At 46.5% G+C, this 23,892-nt stretch overlaps 1 protein-coding gene across 2 annotated transcripts in view; it reads right to left on the bottom strand.

Annotated features, from left to right (window-relative positions):
* The window catches only part of Ano2 (anoctamin 2), a 347,394-nt gene that overhangs the window by 27,901 nt on the left and 295,601 nt on the right, over positions 1-23,892 (bottom strand). For both annotated transcript variants that reach the window (XM_052721782.1, XM_052721784.1), the window contains 4 exons: positions 22,701-22,812; positions 19,754-19,811; positions 19,508-19,608; positions 12,267-12,412 (listed from right to left, as the gene is read on the bottom strand). In XM_052721782.1, coding sequence (XP_052577742.1) covers positions 12,267-12,412; positions 19,508-19,608; positions 19,754-19,811; positions 22,701-22,812 — 417 coding nt within the window. The remainder of the gene's footprint in view (positions 1-12,266; positions 12,413-19,507; positions 19,609-19,753; positions 19,812-22,700; positions 22,813-23,892) is intronic.

The following is a 23,892-nucleotide window of genomic DNA, read 5'->3' as shown; positions in this document are numbered from 1 at the left end:
GCTGTTTCCTAAGCCTACATTTTAAAGTTATGCCTCACCACCCCTGTGGTAGTTTGAAAGAAAATGGCCCCCAAAGGGAGTGGCACTATTAGGAAGTATGGCTTTGCTGGAGTAGGTATGGCCTTGTTAGAGGAAGTATGTCACTGTGGAGGTGGGCTTTGAGGTCTCACATATGCTCAAGCCACGCCCACTGTCTCAGTTCACTTCCTGTTGCCTGCAAAATGTAGAGCTCTCAGCTTTTCCAGCACCATGTCTGCCTACACACAGCCATATCCCACCATGACAATAATGGACTAAACCTCTGAAACTGTAAGACACCCCAATTAAATGTTTTTCCTTTCTAAGAGTTGCTGTGTCGTGGTGTCTCTTCACAGCAATAGAAACCCTAACTAAGACAATCCTGCTCTCCTGAGAGTGTCTGACAAAAAAAAAAAAAAAAAAAGAATTGTGAGTGTTGTTGGACTCAGAATAGAAGGAGGCAGTGGAAAGAAGGGGGTGCATGCTACATCCTCAGACTGGCCTCTGATGCTGGCGAATGTGTTAGCGTGTGTGATTAAAAGAATGACCTCTCAGTATCTACCATTCCCCATTCACTCCCTCACTTCATCTGTCATTCATTCAACAAGCACTTACTGAGCAGTCCACCCACTGGATTTCATGCTCATTGCTAGAATACAAAGATTAGCTGTGCTATGGTTTGAATGAGCTCCCTTCCCCGCCTAACTCATGTGTTCAAATAGGAACTTTGAGAGGCCGTTTGGTCTCTGCCGTCGTGGATGTGTTGATGTGATTATAGGACGAGGTCCATTCTTAGGAACATGATTTTATTATAGAAGTCAGCTTGTCCCTCCTGTTCTATATCCTCCTGTGCTTTCTTGACCCTCTGCCTTCCACAGTACCATGACACAGCAAGGAGGGTCTCATCATCAGCTGCTTGGACTTCTGAGCGCCCAGAACCACGAGCCAAATAAATTTGTATTGTTTATAAATTACCCAGCCTGTGGCAGTCTCTTATAGCAACATAAAGCAGACTAAGATAAATAGTTATCATCCTTTTAAGAGCTCAGAGAACGCATCAAGGGTCCCACAGAGTTCTGACCCTGGTGTCTGCATTCACAGGCTGCTGTGAGCCTTAGGCAGTGTCTTAGTTAGGGTTTCTATTGCTGCTATAAAACTCCATGACCAAAAAGCAAGTTAGGGAGGAAAGGGTGTATTTGGCTTACAATTCTAGATCATAGTCCATCATTGGAGAAAGTCAGAAGAGGAACTCAAGCAGCTGGAACCTGGAGGCAGGAGCTGATGCAGAGGCCATGGAGGGGAGCTGCTTAGTGGCTTGCTTCCCCTGGCTTGCTCAGCCTGCTTTCTTAGAGAATCCAGGACCAGCAGCCCAGGGATGGCACCACCTACCACGGACTGCACCCTCCCACAATGATCAGTAATTGAGAAAATGCCTTACAGCTGGATCTCATGAAGGCATTTCCTCAACTGAGGCTCCTTCCTCACTGATGACTCTAGTTTGTGTCAAGTTGACACACAAAACCAGACAATACAGGCAGAAATAACTTGCTCCCCCAGCAGGTCCATGAAAAGTGCCGCTCAATTAGTAATCCCTTTGTTTAGCTTGAAGACCAAGCAGAAGAGATGTGGAAGATCTGCCCAATGCTGAGAGTTAAGCTCTTTCCTGCCTGGATGACTGAAATTCACAAGCTACCTCAAAAACAAAAGCAGCAAGTAAAACTCAACTCCATTCTGTATGGGGTTTCCACGACAGAGCAGGCTCCCCACTCAGCAACTTCAGGAAGCCGAGGCCGGAAGGAACAGGCTTGTGTATCAATTTAAACACCAAGAGTTTGCCGTATGAAAAATCAGTGCAGCTCCCAGACAAACCTCTAAGGTACACTTGGCTCTGAATGTCTTCATTTCTTTGTCTCTAAAGGGGACTCAGTTACCACGCTCCTCCTCGCTCCCCAGTATTGCAACAAAACCAGAGAGAAATAAGCTGCTAAGATCTACTGATTCACTTCTGAGAGCCACCTGGTGATTTCCTGCGGTTTCTGGTGAACACACACACACACACACACACACACACACACACACACACACGGAGTGATCTTCTCACTCATGTTCACACACACACACACGGAGTGATCTGCTTGCTCACTCATATTCACATACACACACACACACACACACACACACACACGGAGTGATCTGCTCACTCATTCACACACACACACACACACGGAGTGATCTTCTCATGTTCACACACACACACACACACACACGGAGTGATCTGCTCACTCATATTCACATACACACACAGAGTGATCTGCTCACTCATATTCACACACACATACACACACACGGAGTGATCTATTCACTCATGTTCACACACACACACACACACACGGAGTGATCTGCTCACTCTTGTTCACACACACACACACACACACAGAGTGATCTGCTCACTCATATTCACACACACACACACACACACACGGAGTGATCTGTACACTCATGTTCACACACACACACACACACACACACACACACACACACACACACGGAGTGTGGAAAGCAGCCATGAGTTCACCCTTCCTTCCATCTACCCACATCACATCCCTATGGCAAAGCAACTGAGAGCCATAAGGCTAGGAAGCCCGGAGGCCCGAATGGCACTTCCGAGAGGCATCACTGCTACGAGGACCCTCGTGTGTTTTATTCCTCTCTCTCCAGAAGGCTGCGGAAAAGTCAACAAAATGAAAATAAAATTAGATTTGAAAATACAATAAAATTGACGGAAATTTTATTGAAAAGGAACTAACTCAGAAAACAGGGAAACACAAATATGCACACTCTGGGGACTTGTAATGTGGCTACGGTGGGATGACAAAGTTTCCTTCTGAGTTCCCTAGTTGTACAAAGAGAAATGGAGACGCAGAACAGTTCCCAATATGTTTGAAACCAAGAGTATCTCCTACCTGCTCATTCCCTCATCATTCATTCCTCTATTTCCTCACTCACTCCTCTTCCCAGCACTGGCCAGGCCCTGACTTCATGGCAGAGGCAGTAACAGAGGTGGTATAGGAATATGGCATCCAGGTATGGCGCCACGGTTCTAAGTATGCATGGGAGGAGGGATACACGGGGCAGACAACATCAAGCAATTTCTGCCTCGGAAGTAAGAGGAGACAAATGGCCTGGGACTCACCCTATTTCCCAGAAACCCTGGAACAGGGCCTCTGTGCTGCCTATACTGTGGTTAAGTGCCATTTAGAGAAGGGGGCAGGTACCGAATTATCCAGCGGGATGACTCAGTTCCTATAAACAGGATGGCTTAGGGAAAGGAATTTCCCGGTGCTTTCAGCCACTGGCTTGGAGCACACACTCAGAATTTTGTTCTGCCAACTTTGTGCCTTGCTTGGGGGCAGGAACGGAGACAGGGAAGGCCCACCCTGAATGGGGCTGCACCTTCCAACAAACGTAAGTCTGTGCGGCTTTGTCCCCACTCCCAGCGTCAATTTTCTGCATTTGTTGCATTTGCATTGCTCAAGGGTTCGGGAGCATATGGCAAAGGTTACTCACACCACGTCCCAGCCAACCCAGAAGCAGAGAGTGAGGTTGGAACTAGAGGCCAGGATGTAACCTTCAACAACACCCTCCGGTGCCTTTGCTCCAAAAGGTACCACAGCCTCCCCAGATAGCACCACTAGATAGGGACCTGACATTCAAAATATGAGGGTGTGGGGGTACAGTCCAGATTCAAACCACAACTGCTGGGGCATCTGCTCTCAGGATGACAGCATCCTGATCACAGCACATCACTGGATAAGGAGATTTTGCACCTCTGGGTGGGACGGGCCATCCCGAGGGAGTCTGTACAGCAAGAGGACTCAATGGAAAATGATGTCTGTGGGGTCTGAGTACCATTTGTCTTTCATTCATTATCTTTTTCCATCAGCAGCAAACACTCACAGAGTGTCTACTATGTCTATTCTAACCCCAAGAAGCTTCCCCCATAGATGAGTGGACATTATGAATATAGGCCTCGTCTTCAGGTGGGAAAAACTCACAGTGCTATTGCTTATTTATCAAGATAAAATGACAATAAAATTCTATCAAGAATTTCATCTGGACCTTGTCACTAAACGTCATCTGCAGGATTAAATTTGGGACTCCATTTTTGTTGCTGTTGTTTTGTTCTTTTTTTTTTTTTTTTTTTCTGCCAAGTTGTGCTCTGTAGGCTAAGTCTAACAGCGACAAGTGTTTGGAGAACTTAGCTTGCAGCTCTTACAGCAGCAGAGGAATTTCTCCTCATCAGGTCCTTAGGGGAAAGTCCATAACTGGGCTGTGAGAGGCCTGTGGCAAAAGAGCTTTGAAGCCTCCTTCTGGGGTGGGGGACCGTGATGATTAATGCTGTGGCCTGCTCCTGGGTCAGCTTTCTTTCTCCCCTGAGGTGGGGGAGGGGAAGTCACCCTTGAAGTCTTTCTTAGTAAGCTCTTCAGGAAGAGGGTTTGATATTGGAGATTCCCTTGAAAGCGTGCTGCTCCCCTCACGTTCTTCCAGTAATCCCTCACTCTCAGGTTTCCCTTTGTCTGGAACCAGCCCATCCCCACATCCACCCTGCCCAAAGGAAGCTCCCTCCTCCTCCTCAGAAGGACTTCCAGTCTTCCCACTCCAGCTTCCCCTTCACCTCAGGCCCCTCCCCCAGACCTGCTGCCCCCACCCCACCCCCACCTCCACCCCAGGCTTCCAGCTCCATTTAGAAAAATGTAAATATAATACATCTCTCCCTGCTGCCGCCCCTCACTGATGACCTGCCCTGCCATTACACCAGACAGGCTGTAGTGGGCTCAGCACACTTCCTGTCTGCCTGGGTGGTCCTGGGGATCTTGGGAAGGAAGCTGACAGCTGAGAGCAAGGCCCAGGATCACCATGTCAGGCACACCAGTGGGAGTGGGCAGCTTTGGTTTCATAGCTCTCATTTTTGGTTCAAAGTCCGAGACAAGTGGCCTTCTGGCATTGGGGAGGTCTAGCCAGTTGAGAAGGAAGGAAGGAAGGAGGCACACTCCCCTCGGTCCCTCCTCTTCTTTATCAGGCCTTATCCAAACCTCTAGTAGAATGGTCCGGAGAGAGGACTCCACCAGTGAGCCACTGGGATGACCTTGAGCAGCTCACATAGCCTCCAGCTTCTTGGGTTTGAAATGCACTATTTAGCAGTTATACATAAAGGAAGACACCAGAATCAGAAGGAGCCTGGAGTTCCAGCCCAGCTGTTTGAAACTCTTTGCAGTATTTAGGACGCTGCCTCACAGAATGAGAAGCAGCATTCGCTTCCGCTGGAGAATCGGGAACCTTCTCCGCTGTCACTCAGCATCAGGCGGCGCTCTGAAAAAGCAAGAGCACACTGACCCAATTTTATCTTGCTCCCCAAATGCTAGTTATGCGCCACTTCTGACACATTGCACCACCAGCTTTGACCATAGATGACAGGTGGGTCGTGTCACATCTAGGGAAACGCGTCCTCTGGTTTAACTCCCTCCCCTTGTGATGGAAGAAGAAAGGCCCAGAGAGAGGGCAGGCCCAAGGCTGCTCTCCCAGCTAGAGGCAGAGCTAGACCCTCACCCGACACACGCAACACTCTGGGCACGCACAAAGGACGGAGGGTGATCACTGGGCCTTACGTTGTTCAGAGAAAGATGCAAGAGGTGACAGACTTTGCTCCAAGGACGAGGGAGAGGAGAAATTAGAGGTAAAGGAACGGTGACTCTGTCACCAGGTTTACTAGCCATCCAGAGGAGTGGCAGAAACTATTACTCCCCAGGAGGTTAAGATGTCTGTCGGCTTTGGCCTTCTCGTTTCCCAGAGTTGCCATGTAGGAGTGCATGCATGGATGGGCTCATGTTACACCTTCTCTTATTTCCCTGGCTTACTCAGGGAAGGAGGGAATAATAGCCCGGGGTGGGGGAGGGGAGCAGGCAGCCATGAAGGGGAGAAGGGGGGCATGAAAGGAGGAGGAGCAGCGTAAGGGGGCAGAACAGGAGAAACAAGGATAACACATTTTTGATAATCCACGCACTGGATTATCAGCTCATAAATCCTCGAGGCTTGACCTGCAGTGAGGTGCCTGCAATCTAGAGGAGGAGACAGGACATAAACGGATACCCTCATTTACACAGAGACTCCATTACAGGGGTTGTCTAGAATGTTCTCAGTGCTCACGCTGTGAGAGGCTCTGGGCAACACTTTGTAAATCGGGGAAGCCTTGTTCTTGTGGAGTCTTGTGAATGTCTTACCATTGGGAACCTCTAGTTTAGAAAGCAGTGTCTCTGAAATCCTGCAGGGTAAGGGCCTAAAATAAAAAGGGAAAGGATGCTTCATGGAGCCAGAAGCATAAAATGGCTTTGCATGTATGACTGAAAAGACTGGGAGAACTCCAGAACAAAAGGAACGTGCCACGTTGGCTAGGGAAGGAGTGAGAGGCTAGATGTGCTCTTGAACACCAGAGTGACCAAATCAAAGAACAAAACCACAACCAGCAGCAGCAAGCCAAGCCGGTGTGTCCAGGCTGTAGGATAAAAAGCGCCAGTCATAGGGGGCCAAGAAGATGCACAGTAGTAATGGCTTCCAAAGATACTCCGGAGAGGACCATGTAGACATTGTAAACAAACCAGGTCAGAGCGAGCAGGTACGAACAAAAGGTAAGCTTTCTCAGGTAGGGACCTGGAGGTCACAAACACTAGAGGACGGTGAGGTAGAGCACTCAAGATCTCAAGGGAACTAGCTTAGAAATGCTTCCTCTGGCATTCCTTTGGGGCTCTTCCCTGCCTCATAGGAAATCTGAAAACACATGTTGGGTGGTAAAGGGAGATGAGCCACCTGAGTTGGGTCAAGTAGGTGGTTCCTATAACCCAAGGATGTTTAATGATTGGGCAGTGGATTATAAGAGGAAGGTGAGAGGAAAGAGCATAACCAGCCTGGCAAGAGAGGATGCTCTAAGGGGGACTCTTGGGTCCTTCTCTTTAGCTACCAGACTATTGAGACAATAGACCCCAAAGAAATACAGATTCCCCAGGAATCACATTCTGGGGGAAAAGATATATCTGAATATGGCCAAGGGAAAGAAGGAAGCCCATGTATCCTGAGATAATGAGGAGCAGGGCTCTGTTTCTCTACCATGGCTGGAAGGAGGGGTGCAGAGCTCTTCATTCAAGATTGTGTTAAGCTTTTTGGTCTACCTTCCAGGACCTGTGCGGAGGGGTATGAGTTAGAAGACTAAGACAGTCTTTGCTGACAAAGTAAGCGCATTTTCAAAGGGCATGGGTGAAGATAAGCAGGGAAGGAACTGGGGTCTGCAGAACCAGAAAACGCTTCCAAGGGCAAACATGTCTGAGGCTGAACAACTCTGCAAGAGCCTGTGGACAGGTAGGCTAGGTTAGTACAAGCAGATGCAGATGTGGTGTGAGTGACCCCACCATGCAGCCATGCCCTAAGGAAAGGTCAGTCAGAGGAGAGTGAGTTCATGCATGCTCTTGCATGCCACGCTGGGGCAAGTCAGCAGCACTGAAGGATCTTAAGAAGGGCACACATGGCTGCCCATGTTAGAAGAGCTGGTCTAAAAAGTGAAAAGGGAACTAAGAGAAAAGAGCGGGAAAGGAACCGGGCAGACAAGGTTGACTGTGCATGCAGTAACACAAAAGAGAAAGGATGAAGGCTTAAGGCTTCCCCAGGAATTCAAAATTGCTAGCAGAGGCAAAGTGAGTGAGGGATAGGTGGCCTAACAAGAAAGGTGCCAGGGATCATGTTGAATAGTCTCTCTCTTAATAACACCGGTGCAAAGTTGGGGGTGGGGCTGCCTTTGCTAATAAGCATATTGACTGCTCACTTGGGCCCAGGAGGGGACTAAGAGCAGGCCAAAAGCCTTGCTTCTCTGCCTTCATTTTGAGTCTGTACTTCAGCTGAAGTTACAGAGTTGAGATATTGTCCTTAACCTTTCATCTTGAGTCACCCTGAACTCCAGGAAGAGCAAAGCCTAGTAGGATGGACCATCCTTCTAGACAAGACAATTACCCATGAGGACAAGGCTGTACCTTCACATAGTAACAGATTAACAATTGAACAATTTATCCCACCATCTTGAAGGACAGGAGCTGAGACAACAATGGAGAGGCCACACCTTGACGAGGATCACTTGATCATGTGTATCTCTTAGGTTTTTTTTAAACCTAAACCTCACGTCAGTCCTCCTAAAGATGGACTTGGGGTCACCGTACAACCTTCCAGACAAGAACAAAGATATTCTAAAGAGACACTAGTGTCCCTCCTTTTGGTTATAAGATTATGAAGAAATATGGGCACACACACATACACACACACACACACACACACACACACACACACACACACACATATACACACACAATAAAATTTACCCAAGTCTCATGCTAGGAGAAACAAAAAGCTTGGAGCCTGGTACCATACAAATAGAGAGCGTGTCTCCTAGAAAGAAATTCCACCCAGTTCGGATGGCATGTGTCATTGATGAGATAGGCTAGGGATGGGCAATGTGTCATTGGAGAGATGGACTAGGGATGGTCATGTGTCCTTGGAGAGATGGGCCAGGGATGGTTGTGTGTTCTTAGAGAGATGGGCTAGGGATGATGGTCATGTGTTCTTGAAGAGATGGGCTAGAGATGGGCATGTGTCCTTGAAGAGATGGACTAGGGATGGGCATGTGTCATCGGAGAGATCGTCTAGGGATGGGTATGTGTCCTTGGATCTCTTTGTCCTTTCCTCAGTGTGGCCACGCTGGCTGAGTGAGCCCCCTTTCTGCTTTTCACTGATACTGTGTTTTTAATTGGCTTTTAGGGATGGGAGGCAAAGCCTAGTCTATTGGGACAGCCTGAGCCTGAACTTTGCTTTTGAGTACCACTAATGGTTATGGAGTAAGGCGCTCTACCAGTTCATGACTACTCCCCCTAAGCCCAGGAACCCAAACTTAGCAATGTCGTGAGACAACTCAGATGTGGCTGCAGGGCTCTGAAGCCCTAGTGTGTGAGCTCAGAGAACCCTGCATTTCCCCTGAGCTGGGGGACTCCTGCAAGCTTTGGTGGACACTTCCAGAGAGCAAGAGAGACTAGTGACTGGTAGCCCTTCAAAATACCTTCTGAATTTCACTGCAAGTAAAAAATTAAGTAACCTTACAATCCCCAGCACCTCTGTTCTTTTTAGGGTTTAACAGGATTTAAGTTTGGGACTAAGAAAAGTGAGATTTCCTCAAAGGGCCTTGTGAATGATGAAGAAATTCACTTAGCCCCACAGTGATGGCCTCTGACTTCAACATTTGAATTGCACTTGGAGAGGATGGGGCGATGTCAGAGGACAGGTAATTGAATCCCTGGTTGGAAGAGAGTACTGATCATGTGACTAGACAGGAGCTGTGGGGTTTAGAGAAACATGACAAGAAGAGCCACAGGAGTTTCCAGACTTACCAAGCAGAGGCCTAGCCCAGAAACAGAACCTGGAAAGCTTGGAAAGTCTCCTCCACTCCCCTCCCACTCCCCCCACCCTCAGCTGAGACTTGATAGAACTATCAGCCACTGGCTCAGAGGCAAAGGCTCTCCAGAGTACCTGAAAGTGACCTGCGATCATTTTAACACTAAAACAAAAAAAAGCCTGGATGAAGATTTAAGATGCTAATGAGACATGTCATCCATGAAATTGTATCATGTAGAAGTGCCTGTCACAGAACACAGCACCAAAGGAAATGCCCACACTGGGCAAAGGAGTCCCAAAGCTTTTACTATGAAAATGACCCTACCCTGTCCTGTGTGCTGTGACTACCAATTGAGTGACTAAACTCTTTCTCTGCTCTGGCCTCCTGCCTCCTTTTGGAAGTCTATCTTTTTAAAAATAAATTTTCTCTGTTTCTCCTCAGTCTGTGCTCATCTCTTTGTTCCAGGACACAAGAACTCTAACACCCATATCAGGAGGTAGGAGATATCACCAAACCCACCTCTTGGATGGGAAAATTAGGCCTGACTTGTTTTGAGCATTAAGCCCAGAGACACATATGTAGCTAGCAGGCTGCTCAGTTAAGATTGGAAGCCCCACAGCTTGACTCCAGGATGTTCTCTATGTTGCTTGGTAAGGTTTGGTGGAGTTCATTCTACAGTCCTGTTTTTGATTGTGTATAGAATAGGCCTCCTTTGAAGAGTGAAGAGGACATGTCAGAATAAAAAGGGACACAACCCAGACACCATTGTTCTTCTGTTTATATATAATGATATATTATAATGCTTCTGACATGACTGACATGCTCAGTAAAATGGAGTAAAGAGGCTTGGCATACTCTTCCAAGCAAGACTATTTTAGTATCAATAGAGTTGTTGATTCAATCAATATCAATGACAATCTGAACTGGTGAAGAGGTTGTCCTGGTTTCTGGGTTTATTCCTCCTGCTAGATGTTTAATACAAGTTGGGTGCTCCACAAAATGAGTGAATAATTAAATGTGTCCACTTTCATTTCCCCACTACCTCCCTAGCCTTATGACCCTTGTGGCCCATTTCTTCAAGGGAAGTAAAGAGTTCAGTTACTTTAATGACCAAGATTTTATAATTATTCCTCTCCATCCTGTGTGAGGTGGGAACTTAGATGTCTATCTTCAGGATTCTCCACTAATCCCAGGTCTGTAATAGAAATCTCCCCATCCCCAAACTACTAATACCATTTGCTTTCCTTTGTCAAACAACATTGGTTTGTGACCATGAGGCCGCTTGTATTTCCAACCCTCTTCCTTAGAGCGTGCTCTTTGCTGTTATTGATGATGAAACCGGAGGAGACCTTCCAGGTCTATAGTTCAACCTTATATCTAAAAAAGGAAACTGTAGCAGAGAATCCTCATCCACCTTCCACGAAGCCCACCTTTAAAAATGAAGTTTCATTTGCCTCCTAAAGTTATTATGACAAACTTATTTATGTTAACAAAAATTCCTCAGTAATTAGCAAACATGCTCTTTAAGTCATTCATCCATGCATTCATCTGGTTGTGATATACATTGAGTCCCTGTTACGCCAGGAAATATGCTGGGCTCTGGGGGATGTAGAGGTGAATGAGCCATAGCCCCCTTCACTGCTCTTTAGAACCCAACAGGCTGGGTCTGCTGAAGAGCAGATCTGTGAGCAATAACTCAGTAAGATCCCATTGGTGTGGGTACCAAACAGAATGCTAAGGGAGAGAAGCACATAGGTAATGATGATACCCAGGAGGAAGGGGAATTGGCCTGGATGACTTTGCGGAAGGAGCATCGCCCAGAGCAAAGCTAATACCCAACCCACAACGTTCGGCTCCAGAGCTTGGAATAGAAAGCACACAAGAAGGTTTGGACCCTCAAGTGTAAGGTGCTTTGATAATTCTTCTATATCACATGACTTCAGGGCACTGCGGGGTTTGTTCGTACCTCCTGTAGCTTGGTAGACTGGTCTACTCCTTTCAGAAAGTGCTGTGTTAAAATGAACCAAAGGGGGTGGAGAGTTGGCTCAGTGGTTAACAGCGCAGGCTGCTCTTGTAGAGGAACCAGGTTCAACTCCCACCACCCACATGGCAGCTCACAACCATCTATAACTCTAGTCCCAGGGGAGCTAGCACTTCCACACATATATACATGCAGACAAGGTGCTCCTACACGTAAAATAAGTAAATCCAAAAATATTTTTAAAAAATGAAGCAATGATCAGATAATGAACATATTTTTGATCATCTATTCACACTTGAGCAAATGGATCTTGATGAAACAAGACTTCAAGAAGGCACAGGAAATTGTAGACTGCATTAGAGCATTCATGCCAGTAGAAAATCTACCAAACATTCATGACAGTAGAAAATCGGGGTTATTCTGGCATGGCCACTTGAGGGCAGCTAATCTAAGTCAGAAAGAATATAATGAGAAACTCCTAGCTTCTAAGCCACATGTGAAACGATCAGCTATTATCAGTTATAGACTATAACTATACGTCACAGGATGGCCGTAATCTTCCTGTATGGAAACTGTGTTCTTAAATTGTAGATTTCACTCTTTCCCTTCTAGCTTGGAAGGACAAGCATTTTATTTACAGAAGAGCACAGGAGACCCAAGGAGAAAAGGCCACCATCCCGGGGCTGTGAAACCCTAAAGGGGCAGTGAGTCTGAGGCTGCGCAGCCATTCCCTAACTCCTCCCCACAGCCCCTCATCTGAACCTGCCACCCAAAGAGTTGGGCTCTTACTCATTTCCATGTATTCAGGAGTCAGCCCAGTGTATGGCTCAAGGCTGTAGTCCAGGTCCCATTGCTCTGGGCGTTTTGAGTGGTCGGGGTCACTTTCTCCAGGTTCTGTCTCATCTTTCAGCTTCCGAAAGAGTTTCTTTAGCTTCCTACAAAACAAATGCAGTAGTCACTAGAAGACTTGGGGGACAGAATTAGTTCAGCTGAAGAAAAGGAGGAAGAGATGAAGAAAGGCACTAACGTCATCCCTGAACCAACCAAGGAGGCCTTTCATTAAGATAATAAAGAAACCACCCTCAGCACGATACCAGAGGAGAAGGTTATCGTCAACGCCACCCAGCCTACCACAGCTACCTGCCTGCGAGACGTACTGCCGCACCAGCAGGGACTGATGGTCTAACCCTTGTGCAGGTAATCAAAGCTGCTATGAGGTCAGGAATGCAGCAGCAATGTCATGTCTGGAAGTCAGAATCTTGGGTGTTCGTGGGAACAGGAGTTCCACAGGCTGGGGACAGTGATGGGTCACAGCTGGATTTAAGGAACAGTGAACGCTAATGACTGCACCCAGGTGGCCCATGTAGTTGATTGACCACCTCCTAATACCAGCACAAGGATGGCTTTCTTCTGACAAGAAAATGAACTGGAGAGACTCCAGGTCTAAAAGAACTCCAGTAGGGTTGGGTGGAGGGACCTGTGAGACCTTTGTGTAGACAGCTGTATTGTGCCTGGAGTCAAAAGCTTGTCCATGCTCTAGGCAGAGAGAGACCTGAAGATGTCATGGAAAGAGCAAGAGATAGCCTGGTGACTGCTGTTACTAGAGGCACAGTGTTAGCAAAAAGGCCCAGGAGCTTCAGGACTTAAGGGCTGGGGACGGGGTGGGGCCAGAGACCTTCACAGCGCAAGGAAAGAGCAGACCCAGGGGCAGAAGGCCAATGATGAGGCCAGCAGAGGAGGCAGAGCAGGAAGAGGGAGGGGCTTCAAAATCTTGCAAACGTGGATTGGCTCAGGAAAGGGGTGGGGTGGGGTGGGTGCTGTGTAAATCTACACACAGCTCCCAAGAGCTGGTCACTCCCAGAAGTTTCCCCTGGGTATCAGTGACCAGTAGCAAAATGACCCAGGTCTAAAAGGAATCCGACAAGTTGTATAACATACAGATGGGGCTTTGGGAAACATCAAACTACGATTCTGAGCCTACAATGCATTCTCCTGTTAAAATAATTTCTTTGATGTTACCCTCACCCTATCCTTTGCATCTGCTATATTTTTTTTTCATGTCTTCCTTTAATGACAAGTCTCAGGAAGCTTCTGGAAGCCTCTGAGTTTTTCCACAGCTAATGCTCCACAGACTGGATAATGCACCCAAACCATGTGATCTGTGGGGCCTTCTGCTTCAGGAACCTGTGCTGAAGGCAGTTCCCCAGATGGCTCTTGGATGCTGGCCTCACTGAGGGAAAAGGCAGAGCCTAGCCCTACATGGGCCAAAGATGACCACATAGCCACTGTGTGGCTATTTCTGTCCTGACTCCCGACAAAGTTCAAGTTTGTTCCTCAGACTTAGTTCCTCGTAAGACTTCACTGTATTTGAGGAAGCAGCCCTCCTGTGATGTCTCTAAAGAGAAAGTGTTATATTTATCCATCTATACGGAAAAGTGAGAATTTATAGATTCTTATAAGAGTGTATGACAGTTGCTTGGGGATGTGATCTGGCACATTAGTAAGAATAATGATGGAGAGAGCTGTTGCTGTGGAAGGATCTATTTGTCTGTTCTTTCCATCTCAAAGTATGTCCAGGAGAGGTTCTAATATGTGGGAGAGTCAGCACTTTCTAGGGGCACATCTGTGCCCCCAATACCTGGAGACTAAGGCAATAGTATGATAAGTTCCAGGCCAGCCTGGGATGTACAGTGAGACTCTGTCTCTAAGAAAGAAAGGAAAGGAGAGGGGAGGGAGGGAGGGAGGGAGGAAGGGGCTTAGGGATAAAGGGGAGGAGGGAAAGGGAGAGAAGGGTAAAGAAACAAGAAAAAAGAAAAGGGGGTAGAGTGCCTATGTGACACATGCAAGGCCTGGGGCTTAATTCTAAAGCAGCAAAGTCAAGGCATGGAGAGAAACTGGCGTTTCTCTCTTCACACAAAAATGAAGGAACACACACACACACACACACACACACACACACACACACACACACACTCCATCTACCTATATTATTAAAGGTCTATTTATAGTTTTGCTTTAGTGTATACCAAAGCTAAATTCAAAATGAAATCGTGTCAGAGTTGTGATGGGTGTGCTATTTCAGGGGCACAACACAGTTAGGTCCCAAATCTGTTTTGCATAAGCACCTATTGGAAAGCTGAGACAATCGCAGGTGAGGGAAATGCCCAACAAACGGACCCAGCAAGTAAACAGCTATGTCATGTCATGTTGTGACACTCATCACGGATGAAGCTTTCTTGGAAAGCACCGTTTGTGAGCATCACTCTGGGCAGTCATGTAGGAAACCACCAGGCTTCCCCTTCAAAAACATCTGTCCCAAGCACATTTTGCTGTGTTTCAAAGTTAAATCTGGCCTGTCAGATTCTTATTTAATTCCTATGGGGAAAAGGTGGATACAGGCTCTGGAGGTAAGGAACCGAAAGCTGCGAACCAAAGCCAGCAGGCTGAGAACAGAGGAGGAAGGCAGCATTTCGGAGCCAGGACCCGTTGGTCACATTTGTGAACTTGCTCCAAAGAAGCCCGTGACACACAGTAATCACTTGGCTATCCAGAAACCCCGAAAATGGTTCTTCCTTCTTCTGGTGTCCATATTTTCTAGACAGATAAGCATTCATTTCAATCTATTTTTGTTGCACAACATATTGGAGGCAAATCTTTGTACAATAACTTTCTGCAGGTCACACATTGAGTGTAAGACACAGCCTTGATACAAACCCAGATCTGTTGGCCATTATATTTCTGCTTCATGAAAGGGATGGGATAGCATTGGGTATAATCTTTAACTCACACGATTTGTCCCTCACTGTTGGACTCCATGGTCATTTTTCTTTTGATTAGGAAAGATTCTTTTTAAAAAGTGCTTATTTCGTATTTCCCACCTATGCCTTGTATGAGGACACTGCCAGGAATTTGCATTCTGATTTTGGTCCTACCAAGCATGATCTTGACTGGTAAGTGAAAGATTTATTAATCATAAACACAGAGATTTCATCTGACCAAGTTCAAAACACAACCTCTCAAATGATCAAGAACGTTGGGCATGCTGGCAGAATCTCTGATCCACATTCTTGAAGTTGCCTACATAATCATGCCAGGTGGCCATGTGTATCCTTTAGCAGACTGGAAACTCAAATGAAAGGGTGGGGTTGTAACTCAATGGGGCATTTGCCTGGCATGCATGAAACCCCAAGTTCAGTCCCCAGTGCCTCTAGCTGAAATGAAGGAGCATACTTTGAATCAGAGTGACTTACATGTGGAATATGCAGAGATTAGCTTCAATCGGCAGGAGAGAGGTTCACGAGGTCCCAGGCTTGCAATGTACCTACCTCACGGATAACTATAATGACACCACATTCATGAAGAGACATACACAGTGAGACTTAGAGAAGGGACTTGCATGCAACTTTGTAAATTATTATGTAGTTGCCATTGATTAAAGTGTGGCATACTTTTAAACACATATGCAATAAGCATAAATGAAAAAATTAAATTTTCAAAGCAAGCCAGCACGTGGTTTTTTTCATCTGCCAGGAAGCTGATGGACAGAGAACATGCCAACACACTGTCACACATATGCCTGGGCTGTTTTCTCTCTGAAATTATTAAAGTCTTCTGAATCTAGAAATAATGCACTAAGTGGTAGATAAGATGTCCAGGAATGGAAACATGGACATCTCATGCCTATAAGCTGTCTATGGTTTCACCCACAAGAGAACAGCAATGCCTGAGAAAGACAGGTGTCTTCTCCAGATGTTTGGTTGACATGAAGACTTTCCTTGGCAGCTGTGCTGGAGAACTTGGTTGCATAGCTTCAAAGGGACCAGATGTGGCTTTAGCATCATCTGTGTGTACTCTGGATGTTGGTCCACAACAAATGCTGTCTCTAAGATGCTGTGTGCCTACAGAACAAAATACATCTGTTTCTCTAGCTTTAATTGACTATCACTGAATGACTGTTAGTCAGAAAATAAGGACAGAATAAAACTTCAAGATTTGAATTTCTATCACTGAGTGACTGTTAGTCAGAAAATAAGGATAGAATAAAACTTCAAGATTCAAATTTATTGAGGTTGCTAGTCTTACTGATAATTGGAAGCTTGTTTAAGAGGAGAGGTTGAATGGGACACCCAGATATTGATGTTCTCACCAATCCTCCTCTAAGAAAAAGCACTTAAAAGTGCCATGTAAGATTGTCCCAATATGTCAGCAGAAAAATGTTTTTGAGTGTTCTGCCTAATAAAGTGTTGTCTTAGGGTTTTTGTTGCTGCAACAAAACACCATGATCAAAAAGCAAGTCAGGGAGGAAAGGATTTACTCAGCTTGCACTTCCATAGCACTGTTCATCATCAAAGGAAGTCAGGACAGGAACTCAAAAAACAGGGCAGGAACCTGGAGGCAGGAGCTGATGCAGAGGCCATGGAGGAGAGCTGCCTACTGACTTGTTCCTCATGGCTTGCTCAACCTGCTTTCTTATAGAAACCAGGACCAACTACTAGTCCAGAGATAGCACCACCCACAAGGGGCTGGGCCTTTCCCCATCAATCACTAATTAAGAAAATGCCCTACAGGCTGGCCCACAGCCTGATCTTATGGATGTATTTTCTCAGTCGATGTTCCCTCCTCTCAGATGACTATAGTTTGTGTCAAGTTGACATAAATCTAGCCCGCTCAATGATTAAAGCTGTGTAGAAGACTGGCATGTCAACATTGGGAAGAATGCTGACGGTTCAAATCCCTGGGTGTACGGTTCTTATTGAAAAACATGTTCTTCCCAAAAAACTAAGGGTTCTCCATTAGAATTTCACCTCTATAAATGTGTTTCGAAGGACAAGCAGTAACCTGGGGACCTCTTAAAGAGTGACAGATTCCCCTAACTCCACGGAAGTAGATGGTTTTGATATGATACTTATACAAAGAAAGAGGTTGGCCTATTTTTTTCCCACTAAGCCTATTCAATCCAATGAACCCAGGATTGGGTGCCATTTACACTTTTGAAAAATGGTCTAGCTCCTGTCATTGGCATCTCCCTTCATGTCCCAAAGGCCTTGACTGGGGAAATGCCATCTTGGAGATCTAGCTCCTTCATCTGTAGCACCTCTGGGTCATGACGTGCTTGAGATAAGAGCAGAGTGAATGTGCTGTTTGTTCAGAAGGGACAGTCACATCTGAAGGAAAGAGGTTCTTCAATGACAATAATGACAGGCCATCCTCTGAGAAGTGATAGTGATGCAGGCACACACTAGAATAAACCCCGCTGATTTTGGAGTTGCTTTGACACTCAGACTACTGACTTTCAAAGTCCTGATGGCATTTGAATTATATAGCGAGCACTCAGTCATGTGGAGAATATAGTCCTACCCAAATCTAAGCTGTAAGAAGATGAGAGCCATTTCACATGCTTTTTCCCTCCACATCTAAGGCATAGGAACCAAGAAGTGGCACCAGTGGCATTCCCTCCAGTCTTGGGAAGTACGGACAGCGTCATTCCTGGTCATGTTGCACAGCCTGAGTCTCTTGGCTCTTAAAGAATATTCTAGTGGCCACTTTATATTTAAATGGATTTCTTTGCTGCTTAAACCAGCCAGAGGGAGTTCCAAGGCATGCAATTAAGAATATTGGGCAGAGCCCTAGTATGATGGTACACACTTTTAATCCTAGCACTTGGGAGGCAAAGGTGGGTGGATGTCTGAGTCCAAGGCCAGCCTGGTCTACAGAGGGAGTTCCAGGAGAGCCAGGACTACACAGAGAAACACTGTCTGGAAAAACCCAGAAGGAGAAGGAGAAGGAGAAGGAGAAGGAGAAGAGGAAGAGGAAGAGGAAGAGGAAGAGGAGGAGGAGGAGGAGGGAGAAGGAAGGAGAAGGAGGAAAAGGAGAAAGAAGAAGAGGATGAGGAAGAGGAGGAGGAGGAGGAATCCCATTATCTTGGGCAGTAAACACACAAATTTAGTTGGAAAGAAAGATGAACAGCCCTTCTTTCCTGGAAGATTCCTCGGAAGCAGAAGGAACATGATAAACTACAGCAGGGAGACAAGACTCACCACTGCAGGAGCTTGGTGTCCTGCAAGAGAAAGGTGAGTCTTATCGGTGTTCCCGACACCTGGCCCAGCCCATTAGAGTTATCCCTGCTCTCCTCTGGCACTCCCTAGCTTTGTGACAGCGGGCTAGCTAAAAACAGCTCTGAAACTAATTCCTCTTTAAAATCACCAAGAACTAGAAAGGAGAGTTGGGCTCTTCTGCTAAAGTGTGAGGACCAGAGTTCAATCCCCAGATCTGACATTGAAAGGCAAGAGTGGTAGCTTCTAATAACAGCCCTGGGGAAGAAGACACGGCAGATTCCTACCACTCACCAGCAAGCCACCCTCTCCTACTCAGGCCAGTGAGAGACCCTGACTCAAAAAACAAGGCGGAGAGCCTCTGAGAAACAGATTTCCCCTGACCTCCACATACACTCACACACACGTATACCTGCACATACAAACACACACACACAAATCAAGGAAAGAAAAACCAAGAGACCAGAAGGGAAAGACAGAGGATATACATTTTTGGACGACTGGATCAACTTTTGCTTGTTTGCTTGTTTGCTTGTTTCATTTCTGTTTTCGTAGCTGTCAATAACTTTTCATGACCATTTCAATCTATAAAATGTATATAAAATCCCTGGGGCTTTACCAGGTGTTCATGCCTCCCCTCTTAAGGTCCTGTATCCCACATTCTGTCATCAGAGTTTCTTAAATGACTTCATCAGACTTTCCTGTTCATCGAACCTACTCACCAGGAGGACAAATACAACAAAACTTTTGTGCACTTTGGGGTCTGGTTTATCTCTCAGCTCTGCCCTTTATTTCCATGTGCATTTGAGCAAGTGGTAAATCACTCTGAGCTTCACTGGGAAACAGAGAGAGTAAAGACAGTCGCCGGCTCACAGAAAGGGATGAATGACCAAGCTATCTGCAAAGGGGAGAGGCTATGAAAGTGTGCGGAAAGTCTGGCACTTCTCCAAAGGAGACCGTGAGTCGGTCACTACGTACGGGACTCCAATCTCAAAGATATTGTTCTGGATCAGCTGCTTCCCCAACATGATGATGCTGAGCTGGATGCATAGCTCCATGAGGCAGCCTCCCGGAGCACACTGCAGGGGAGAGGGCAGAGACAGGAGCAGTCAGACCAGGCAGGCTCCAGAGAAATACATATCACTGTGATGGGGTAAGAATAGGCTAAGCTGGGGGTGACCTACGAACTGCTGGCCAGGCATGAATGCCAGAGACTATACTTGCCTCTTCCATGCGGTAACCATCGAACACATAGACGTAGCTTCCAGGTCTGCCCACAAACCTGAAAGAAAAAGGTGTGCACAGAGTCAGAGGAAGCCAGGCCACTGGAGCATTTGCCCTCTTTGTGAAATAGCTGTCACTCAGTGTCCTCTTTTAATGAACTGGCTGCCGGGGGTGGGGTGGTGGTGGTGGTGGTGGTGGTGGTGTGTTTATGTGTGTGTGTGTGTGTGTGTGTGTGTGTGTGTGTGTGCAGGGGAGAGCATCCCAAATCACACAAGGACAGGAGTTCACACTTGTTATCTCCTAGCATGTATTTGTAATACTTATGGTCCAGTTCCCAATGCAGCCAGGTTTCTGGGCATAGCAGGAGAGCTGGGCAGGGGATGAGGCTGAATGTGGCGAGGGGCTGGGATGGTGTGTGTGTGTGTGTGTGTGTGTGTGTGTGTGTGTGTGTGTGTGTGTGAGAGAGAGAGAGAGAGAGAGAGAGAGAGAGAGAGAGAGAGAGAGAGAGGTGTTCTGAGTGCCTCTCGCTTCTACTGGTGTCAAGGACCGAATTTGAATTGCAATTCTTTGGTAAGGGCTTATGATTTGCCAGGAAACCAAGGGTGAGTCTGACCAAAGGTGCAGGGATCTTTCCTTCAATAAAGAAGGCACCTTGCCTTTTTACTGAAAATATTCTAAGGAGGGGAAGCAGCCTGCCCCATTCCTCTTCTGAAGAGAATGTATTTTATTGAGGGAGGGGGACCCTGGGCAGGTGGTGGAAGTAGTGAGGTGGAAGCCAATCACAGCGCGAGGCAGACAATCACAAGCCAATCACAGAGCCAGGCAGAAGTCAATCACAGCGCAAGGCAGACAATCACAGGAGTCGGTGTTCTTCAAACGTGGACCACTTGAAACTCTACTCACTCAAGCGACACCGCTGAGATCGTTTTCTATGAAGTCTTCTTGTTTCTGATGACAGCGAAGCCTTTTCTTTTCCTTTCTCTCCCTTTCCCTTCCCTTCCCTTCTTTCTTTTCCATGCTGGGGATTGAACCTAGGACTTCGCATGTGCTAGACAGGTACTATACTGCTGGAGTCCATGCCCAGCTCCCCCTCCTCATTTTTTCCTGTATCTCTTACTGTGTCATTTATCACAGATTGCAGTAGTGCTGTGGCCAAGGTTAGCCCTTCAGTGTACTACAAATCTAAGAGTCAGGACCGTTCTGTCTGCAATGCCATGTGTATGTAATTTGCCTTGCCTATGAAATCTAGATAGAAATATCAGTCAAGTATAGATTTATCAATTTGGGCAGTATCTTGGCTACTATAATTTCATGAGAGCTAAAAGCAGAGGTCTTAGAAAGGAGTTTGTGTTTGGGGGTTACAAACACATCTAACAAAAAAAAATTCACACATGGATAATGAACATTTGTGGCACTGCATAAGCTTTGGGCTCCAAGGAAATCGACCTGATATAATAACTTCAAGTCTGGTAGGAAATTTCCTTGCAAGTAGCCAACCAGCCTGACCTGCCACACACACATGCACACAAGTATTTATTAGAAGCAATTTTACACCCAAATCTATTGTATAATAAAGAATTTTAACCAGTGTATGTGGAAGAACTTGTGATCCTAACTCTAGGGAGGCTGAGGCCAGCTGATCGCCAAGTGAAGTCAAGCTTGAGCTATATAATGAGTTTGAGGATAATCTAGGCTACATAATGAGAGTCTGTCTCAAGAAAAAGAAATCAACATCAGAGAGAATCCTTATCCCTTGTCATTGGTTCTTAGGAGGAGCCTCTAAATTCTTAGAATTTCCACAAAGCATCTCTGTTATTCATTATGGGCTCTTGGGACTATTGCTTGAATTTAAGCTATTGGGGTAATCCCAGCACTCAGGCAGAGGCAGGCAGATCTCTGTGAGTTCAGGGCCAGCCTGGTCTACAAAGCGAGTTCCAGGACAGCCAGAGCTGTTACGCAGAGATACGCTGTCTCAAAAACATGTATGTGTGTGTGTGTGTGTGTGTGTGTGTGTGTGTGTGTGTGTGTGTGTGTGTGTGTGTTTGTGTGTGTGTGTATGCTAGTGAGTTTACTCAGGATGAAGACAGGTGATGCCAGGGACCAATCAGGTAGCTGGGACTTTGAGCCATTGGACAGTAATCTGCCCTCAGTGGGGAAAGGAGACAAGAGTCTGAGTTCAATCTCATGGTATAATCACATGATTGAAGTGTGCCTAAGTAAAGAGATCTTGGGTGAGCTTGGTTGAGCACATGGATGTTCCAGGAGGGTAGTGAATCCCCAGGATATGGCTGTTTCAGGATCAGGACCCTCTGAAACGTCAGTCTGTGAGCTGCTGTGAGCTCCTGTTTGCTGTTTTGGATTACTCCCCCTTTACTACAATAACTCTGTGACTGTGAGTATTGCACAGTCTTGAATTCTGTAAGTTATTCAGTGAATTATAGAATTAGAGGGGGCAGTAAGAACCCTGGAATTCTTAGCAAATGTCCTGAGTGCCCAGAGCTTGTGGCTGGTATGTGAAGTGAGGCACTCAGTGAAGGAGAGTGCCCTTCATCTGTGAAGTCAACTCCAGGCAGGCAGCACCAAACTTCACTGTGCAGCCCTGCAGCCTCTGGCTACACACACACACACACACACACACACACACACACACACACACACACACACACACACACGATCCTCTTTGGCCTTGTTCTCAAAGGCAATGCCTTCTAAGAGTCTCCCTTCAGGATCTTGGCTCAAATTCTTGTGTTGTTGTTATGGATATTTGATGCTAAGGATGCAAATTCACTTCTTCCTGAACAGCCAGTTGGGTAATAGTTCACCCCAGCCAGTGGGGAGAACAGGCTGAGGATGGGAGCTGACTAAGGGAACATGTCCTGAGAGTGAAGACCCTGTCAGGAACGCAATGGGCAAATTGCCTCTCCCCATGTGCCACTGTCTTACTCACCTCCCCTTGAAAAAGGCCACATAGAAGATGGGGGAGTAGGCGTTGACAAACTTTAGCAAGAAAGCTTTGAGGATCAAGCGTTCTTCAAAGGTCTGCTCTGTTTTCGGGACCTCTGCAAGAGAAGAATAAAGTCCATGAGACGGAGATGAGAGGGGTTTTTTCTTTTCCTTTAAGTGTGTGTGTGTGTGTGTGTGTGTGTGTGTGTGTGTGTGTGTGTGTGTGTGCGCGCGTGCGCGTGCGTGTGCAGGTACCCTCAGGGGGCAGAAGAGGCCATCACATCCCTTGAAGCTGGAGTTACAGGAGGTTATAAACTACATGATGTGGATGCTGGAAAGAAAACTCCAGTTCTTTGCAAGAGCAATATGTGCTCTTAACTGATGAGTCACCTCTGCAGCCCAGAGGTAAGAGTTTTGACCTTGACATGAATCACTGTCTCCCAAGTCACAACTTTAGGGCAGAATCCATGTGACCCACCTCTCTGGCACATGAGAGCTGCATGGATTCATCTGGGAGACACCAAACAGTTCACTGGATAGTCTGAGGTTACACAGGGTAAAAGGTACATAAGATCTTCACCTCACTCTTTCTACTGCCCCCCTCCTGGCCTCCTAAGTCATGGAGTCATTCAGAACTCCACAGAGAAGAGCTTGAGCAGGGAGAGCTTGGGGACCCCACCCTTACTTAGTCCAGGGGAAGTCAGCCAGTCTTTATGTATATAATTCCCATAAAATGTCACCCAAAGAAAAGTTTCAGGCCAAAAGGGCTTAGAGTTGATAGGGCATCTGAATTGATTTATCTCCTCCTCCATCTTTACCAGGAAGGTGTTTATCTGTAAGATCTAGGGAAGGCTGAGAGGCATCCTGATTGTCCACTCAAATGATGAAAGGCCACCAAAGAAGGCAAAGGGAAAAACATGGCTGAGCCTATGTCTCAAACCCATATGTCACAGCCCCACGACATGTATTCTATCATGTCCCAGCAGAAAAGTTGGTCAACATCTTTAGCAGAGCCCTGAGGAGACTGGGCAGAAACCCCTCTGATGCCTTCAGAAGACTGAAGATGCCGAGAGACTCCTGAGAAGAGTGTGGCATGCTTTGGTGGAGACTCCACAGACTGTGACAGATGAATGAGCTGGTGAAAGTGGGCATGGGATATTGTTAATCCATTTGTGAGCTGAATAAGATATCATGAA

The sequence above is a fragment of the Peromyscus californicus genome, unplaced genomic scaffold (assembly GCF_007827085.1).
Source record: "Peromyscus californicus insignis strain IS unplaced genomic scaffold, ASM782708v3 Scaffold_6__1_contigs__length_162567912, whole genome shotgun sequence".
Classification (NCBI taxonomy): Eukaryota; Metazoa; Chordata; class Mammalia; order Rodentia; family Cricetidae; genus Peromyscus; species Peromyscus californicus.
The sequence above is the reverse complement of the archived record's forward strand: the minus strand, read 5'-3'. Positions and strand labels throughout refer to the sequence as shown.